Here is a 6826-nt window from a genome sequence, read left to right as displayed (position 1 = left end):
TATCTAAATATAAAATCTATAAAACATTTCATTGTGGTTCATTGATACTACTTGTGTCTCTTGTTCTCTCCTTTAATGTCTTTAAAAAATTAATTACAATTTGATTTCTTTAGGTTTCCCTAGGCTGCCTTGCACCTACCCCTATTGAATTATTTTATACTGATTCCCAAGGGCCAGACTCCCTCCCAAATAGCGAGGAAGCTAAGAGGAGGGAGGCTGTGATGAAGTATCAGTATTTAATGCACGCTATTTCCAGATACAGCAGTTAATCTCTAAATTATCCCTCCAGAGATGGTAAACAAAAAGCATTAAACCTTTCACTGTAGCTCAGAGCCCTGGGAACTTGACTCATTCTCTGCTCCTTTCACATACTTCGCTCACCGATACTGTCTCTGGATTCACTGTGATCCTTACCTTTAAATTATGTACACTTAAGAAAACTTGTAATTATCCTAGTTTAACTGGACAGCTGCTCCTGCACCTGACTGTAACATTCATTCTAGCAGTTAAAATGGCAGTGTTGCAATGAGAGATTAAAAGGAATTCTTCACTGATATTCTTTTCACAGCAACTTTTGTTTCACATCCTTTTTTTTTGTCCTTTTCCCCTTTTTGAAGAGCTCAGCATTTGGGAAGTGGATTGTGGGTTGATTTTAGTTGTTTTTTTGTTGTTGGTTTTTTTGGTTGATTTTTGTGTGTGTGTGTGTGTGTGTGTGTGTGTGTGTGTTTGTTGTTCCTCTTTAGCCAAATGAATTAATATGGATGCTGTTTTTACAGCATTTTCTAGATGCACACTATCAAGAGATACATGATATTTATAATGCATTATTTCTCTTCTAGAACCACAGCAAAGAGCAGGAAAATGGAAGAACTGTTGCTGCTGTAGGAAATATCATTACCAGTTTCACAAGGGATGTGGTTTAGTGGTGAGACTTGAGAGGTCTGGTTGATGGTTGGCCTCAGGGATCTGAAAGGTCCAACCCAGATAATTCTATGCTTCTATTACTTGCGTGCTATCTAAGGGCTTTAAACTAGGCCCAGAGAACAGAAGAATGTGGCTTGTGCTAATACTACACTCATGGTAGAAGTGGGGAGGCAGAATGCAGATAAAATGCATGAGTTCTGTCATTGCAACTGTAGATGGAGAAAATGGGCAGTTAAGAGAGAGTTCTTCTTCCAGGGTATCATTTTGCTGGGCAGCTTCAAAAAAAAAACAGCTGTTTTGGTGTGTGTATTGGTGTGTGTTCACCCTGAGGCATCTATTAGGGCTAGTGGGAGCAGAAACTGAAGGCAGGTAGCTTTCCTTTCAGGGTAGCAGAAGGACACAGCAAGTGCCAAACAGGTTACTACTGCAGCTACTCCACGGCTTCCCCGTGCAGCACCACATGTGCTGTCTCCTTCCTGCCCAGCACTGGCAAAAGGCAGGTGCTCATCCCATAAAGGCTCAGGAAAACCCCATTCTGGAGAGTGTTTTGAACCTCATGCTGAACAGAGATACCCTCAGAAACTTTACAATCAACTATGGAAGATCCCATAATGAAATGACAAGAGTTAAAATACAGGACAGTGAGGTTTCATATGCTTTTAAGAATGTGCCTAGGATCAAAGACTGCAATTTGGCATAGCTCCTATTCTATGGACTTCCATGGAAAGGAAGTGAGAAAAGGAGCCAACATATCATGAATTTTGAAACTGTAAGACCATATTAGATTTTGAAGTATTAAGACATAAGGTCTCAAAGAGGAAATGACTGGTTTCTGTTGTAAATGGAACTTAGTTGTCATAAGGCATAACTGCAGGAAAATAGAGTTGGAGAATTAGTTCATGCCCAAAGATTATATATCTTCTTAATGGTAGAACACTGCTGGATAAATGTGTGAACACAGATGCCTCTTAGCCACCACGTGGCTCAAACACACTGCATGTTTCCTTAGTGTATTTTTACCTAGTCCCTTTATATGGGATCCAATCCCAGGGTTTTTCTGCCCCCTGACTCCAAAGGGCTGAAGTCTCAACAGTGACCAGAAGCCATCTCCTTCTGTATGGAAGGAGAAGTTATTCTTTGGTGGGATCTGTAAAGTCCCAGAAGATGGAAGGCTCACTGCTGTTATTGAGTCTTTAAACCTACAGCGTTGATATAGATGGTCCAGAAGTTATTACCAAAGCAGACTCACAAATACGTTAGCATGGCAATAAATCAAAGGGTTGTACTGAAATGGGAGCAAAGCAGCCCCAGAGCAGTAGCATGGCATGGGGGAGCTGCTCCATCCAGACTCGTTCATTTCTCTGGGCTGAGGCTTCGCTCAATCCCAAAGATATTGGTGGGATGGGCTGCCCATGGTGATGAAAACAGGGCTTGTTCCACCCTGCTGTCATCTATAAATTAACAAAAATCTTTATAACTTTATCGCCTCATTTTACCATGGCAATATAAATTAGGAAAAGTCAATTAGGAATAGTTACTACAATTAGGAAAAAATTAAAAGAAAAAAAGTTTTGAAATGTAAAACCTATTTTGAGGGTTCAAAAACTTACCCCTCATGACTACCCCTCATGATTCTGTACACAGCCTTCAAGTATGAGATTTTTCCCATGAGCCCAATTTGCCCTGCAGTACTTAACACAAATATGTTGGCTCACACTGAAGATCTGCCACTTTTCTCTTTTAAGTATCTGTCACTTGATCCACAAAGACAGGGCTTCTTTCATTCTGCTCTAGAAATTCTCCACCAGAAGCCACTTGCTTTACTGTCCTATCTCAGCCAACAAGAGGTGAAGGGAAGAGGAGGTAAGTGGAAAATGACAATCTCAATAAAGAACAGAAGTGGAAACAAGGAAACGCCCTTCTAGCTCTGTAGAGTTTGGGATTCCTAAACGCAGCGTGGTGTGTTCACACAGCACTCCCTGTTGCACTGGGCTGCGTGGGTCATCCCTAGCACCAGACTGTGAAGCGGTTCCCCATTCTGTAACATGTTAGAACCACAGAATCGTTTGAGTTGGAAGGGACCTTTAAAGGCCGCCTGCTCCAATTCCCCTGCAGTGAGCAGGGACACCTACATTAGATCAGGTGCTCCGAGCCCCATCCAGTTGGACTTTGAGTGTCTCCAGGGATAGGACACTCACCACTTCTCTAGGCAACCTGTGCCAGTGCCTCACCACCCTTACTGTAAAAAGCTTCTTCCTAACAACCGTGTTCTTCAAACCTCTCCCCCAGACACATTTTGTTTTTATTCTATATTCATGTAGTTGCCGCCCTCTGGAGGATGAGGTACAGAATAAGACGATGAGAAAAGAGAAGGGAAAAAAGGCACCAAAGGCACAGCTGCCTCTTGTGTAACTATTTCCATCACTGTATGAGAGCGCAAATCGTCACCGCTGAGTACTGAGTGATGGAGCAGAACCTCTTTACGGTCACTTTAAAATGCTGGAAGCCGCTGCGAGCTGCCCTCAGGCGGAGAACCGCACGTTTCCAGATCTCTGGTTAACCACTACGCCTGGGGCCGGGACCGACCCTGGGGCCGCCTTACCGAGGGCGCGACCGCTCGAGCCCAGCCACGCATTCCGGCTCTCGGCCTCCTCGGCTCCCCCTGGTGGCCGCAGCCCGGCCCGTCACGTCCCCGCTGCCGCTCTGCCGGGTCCGGCTGCGGCGGGGGCTGCGGCGGCGCCGTTCGCCCGCTCGGCCCCGTGGCGCGGCCGCCGCCCCCGCCCCCGGCCGGCAGCGGACATGGGGCGGCGCTGAGCGGCGGAGCGGCGGCGGGGAGCCATGCTGTCGAGGAAGGGGATCATTCCCGAGGAGTACGTGCTAACCCGGCTGGCCGAGGATGTGCCGGATCACGCCCGGTACCGCGCCCGGGAGCGGCGGGCACGCTTCGTGGGCAAGAACGGAGCCTGCAACGTGGCCCACAAAAACATCCGGGAGCAGGGCCGGTTCCTCCAGGACGTCTTCACCACCTTGGTGGACCTCAAGTGGCCCCACACGCTGCTCATCTTCACCATGTCCTTCCTCTGCAGCTGGCTGCTCTTTGGCATGGTCTGGTGGCTCATCGCCTTCGCCCACGGAGACCTGGACCACGGCACCCGGTTGCAGCGCACCCCGCCCACGGAGGTCCCGGACAGCTTTGTGCCCTGCGTGACCAGCATCCACTCCTTCACCTCCGCCTTCCTCTTCTCCATCGAGGTGCAGGTGACGATCGGCTTTGGAGGACGCATGGTGACGGAGGAGTGCCCGGCCGCCATCCTGGTGCTGATTGTGCAGAACATCGTGGGGCTGGTGATCAACGCCATCATGCTGGGCTGCATCTTCATGAAGACCTCGCAAGCCCACCGCCGTGCTGAGACCCTCATCTTTAGCAAGCATGCGGTCATCGCCCTGCGGGATGGCAAGCTGTGCTTCATGCTGCGGGTGGGCGACCTCCGGAAGAGCATGATCATCAGTGCCACCATCCGCATGCAGGTGGTGAAGAAGACCTCCAGTCTGGAGGGGGAAGTGGTGCCCCTCAACCAGATCGACATCCAGATGGAGAACCCCGTGGGGGGCAACAGCATCTTCCTTGTCTCCCCACTCATCATCTACCACGTGATAGACAAGAACAGCCCCCTCTACGACATCTCCCCCACTAACCTTCACCACCACGAGGACCTGGAGATCATAGTCATCTTAGAAGGGGTGGTGGAGACGACCGGCATCACCACTCAAGCCAGAACCTCCTACCTGGCGGATGAAATCCTCTGGGGCCAGAGGTTTGTGCCCATCGTGGCCGAGGAAGATGGGCAATACTCTGTGGACTACTCTAAATTTGGTAACACAGTGAAAGTGCCCACCCCTTCGTGCACCGCCAGGCAGCTGGAGGAGGACAAGAGCATTATGGACACAGTACCATTTTCCCCTAGAAGTACCATAAGGAAAAGATCTATCAAGTTAAAGCCCAAGTTCACCATATCTGATGAGCCTTCCTGATGCCTTTTGACTGGGAAACTGTGTTAGGGCTTTGTGTCTGAAAGATCTCATAAACTCAAAACACTGAGGTGGCCTCTATTACTTTTTTTAAAAATTCAGGTTGGTAGCACAAGGTATGTTCTGCTGTTATTTATTGCGGGATAAATGTAAAGCTAATTATATTTTTTTAAAGGTGCAAGATTTCAGGCAGCACTGGGAGTAGGAAAATCCCGATCTGCAGCTTTAAATTTCAGTTCCGACTGTCATGCTGAGTTGCACGATCATTCTGCATTGATTAATCTCTAGGTAACTATGTATTTTCTTAAAAAACAAATGTTTCTATATCCTCAGAGATTGCAGTTCTGGGGGTCTTGCAGTGTCTGTCTTAAAGTCAGTAGTTTTTAACTGCTCTTTTCTAACTTGAACAATCAATATCGAGAAATAAAGTATTAATAATTAATGAAGCAGGCTGAATTTAAGCAGTAACAACAAGGTCAGGCAGCGTAGTGCGACACAAGAGCAGATCTGGGACTGTCTGTGCTATTATACTCAATGTCTTAAATAAACGGCTGGGTTTGCTGCATCCATATTGTATTGTATGGAGCCACTCCTACCACATGCAGTATGAAATGTATTTGAACATTTCCTTTTGTTTATTTTAAAACCCTTTACACTTCCAAAATAAAATAGTCAAGTGTATCTTTTGGGCTGTGTGTTTTTGATAGTAAACATTGCTTTCTTCTAAAAAGAACAGCAGAAAACGTGCAACTGAGGCTAATCATAAATAGGAAACATTCTGCATTCTTATTGTCTAAATGAGAAGCAACATCCCCCTCTCACACAGCAGTAGGGACACCCAGAAGAAATGAATCTCTGCTTTAGGTTGGAGTGAACTCTGTTAGAGAATGAGGGGCTATAAATAGAATCCAGTATTTTGAATGGGAGGTCAGTGCTGAATCCTGGAACGTATCTGCATGCGGCAGACAAAAGCTTTTACTCTTTTCCCTTTTGTAAAAGAAGCAGAGGTTTGTGCATCAGGAAGGAGGGCTGTGCAGGACGGCACGGTCTCTCCTGGGATGCCAGATCACAAATACTACTGCTGAGGAAATGATTTCCTTTCCATTCACATCCCAACCTCTGCACAGCCAGTGCCTGCTGAGGGTTTAGCTGAACTCAGGAGCAGAGGAGCCATGTTCACCCTGTCAGCCCCACCGTGACAGCAGGAGTGGTTCCCCTCTGCATGCTCCTCTGTGTGGGGATGGCAGCAACAGCAGCAGCTTTATTCCTGCGTTATTAGGGGATAGCAGTAGCATTAACTGCACTATGCTATTAACAGGACGAACTGCCACTCAATTAAAAAATATAACGTTCTGTAAACAAATCCTAAATAAGCTTTATGGAACTGACCTGATGCCTGACTATAGTTGTTTTCACAGAGATGGCAGCAAATCCCCTCTGATGGGCATTGATTGAAGGAGTTCCCTGATCAGATCCATGTGTGCTTGGTGATCCATCTGAGCAATAACACAGCCACATTTTTGACAGCTGGTCAGTAGTGTAACAATGGGACAAACGTTCCAAAGAATCACAGAACTTCCCTTCTGACTATAGAACACCTTTGGGAATCTATAAGAAAATGAAATTGTGTTCAGGTAAAATTGATTTAAAATGATAAAATCGTATCTATATTTTCAATACTTTTCAATTTCAGATCCTGAATATCTGTCTCAGTGTTATCAGACTGCAGTTAGGTGAATAAGTATCCATTCAATTTCCAAATGCCCCAGACACCAACACTGTTCTGTTTCACAATGAAAAGGCAGTGAAACTAGCATTAGCAACTAGTTAGTAAAGAAAACAGGAAAAGGCATAATTTTCATTTGTAATAGTA

The 6826-nt window shown here is 46.2% G+C and overlaps 1 protein-coding gene across 1 annotated transcript; it reads left to right on the top strand.

Moving 5' to 3' along the window:
• Nucleotides 1-3662: 3662 nt before the first annotated feature.
• Nucleotides 3663-6312, top strand: KCNJ11 (potassium inwardly rectifying channel subfamily J member 11). The gene has a single exon (XM_031613883.2). It carries the CDS (start codon nt 3763-3765, stop codon nt 4954-4956), a length of 1194 nt encoding a protein of 397 aa, XP_031469743.1. The 5' UTR covers nt 3663-3762; the 3' UTR covers nt 4957-6312.
• Nucleotides 6313-6826: the final 514 nt, after the last annotated feature.

This window comes from Phasianus colchicus, chromosome 5 (genome assembly GCF_987193195.1).
Source record: "Phasianus colchicus chromosome 5, bPhaCol1.hap1.1, whole genome shotgun sequence".
NCBI lineage: Eukaryota > Metazoa > Chordata > Aves > Galliformes > Phasianidae > Phasianus > Phasianus colchicus.
The sequence above is the reverse complement of the archived record's forward strand: the minus strand, read 5'-3'. Positions and strand labels throughout refer to the sequence as shown.

Coding starts and splice junctions, on each gene's coding strand:
- KCNJ11 (XM_031613883.2), top strand. CDS start 3,763: ATGCTGTCGAGGAAGGGGATCATTCCCGAGGAGTACGTGCTAACCCGG.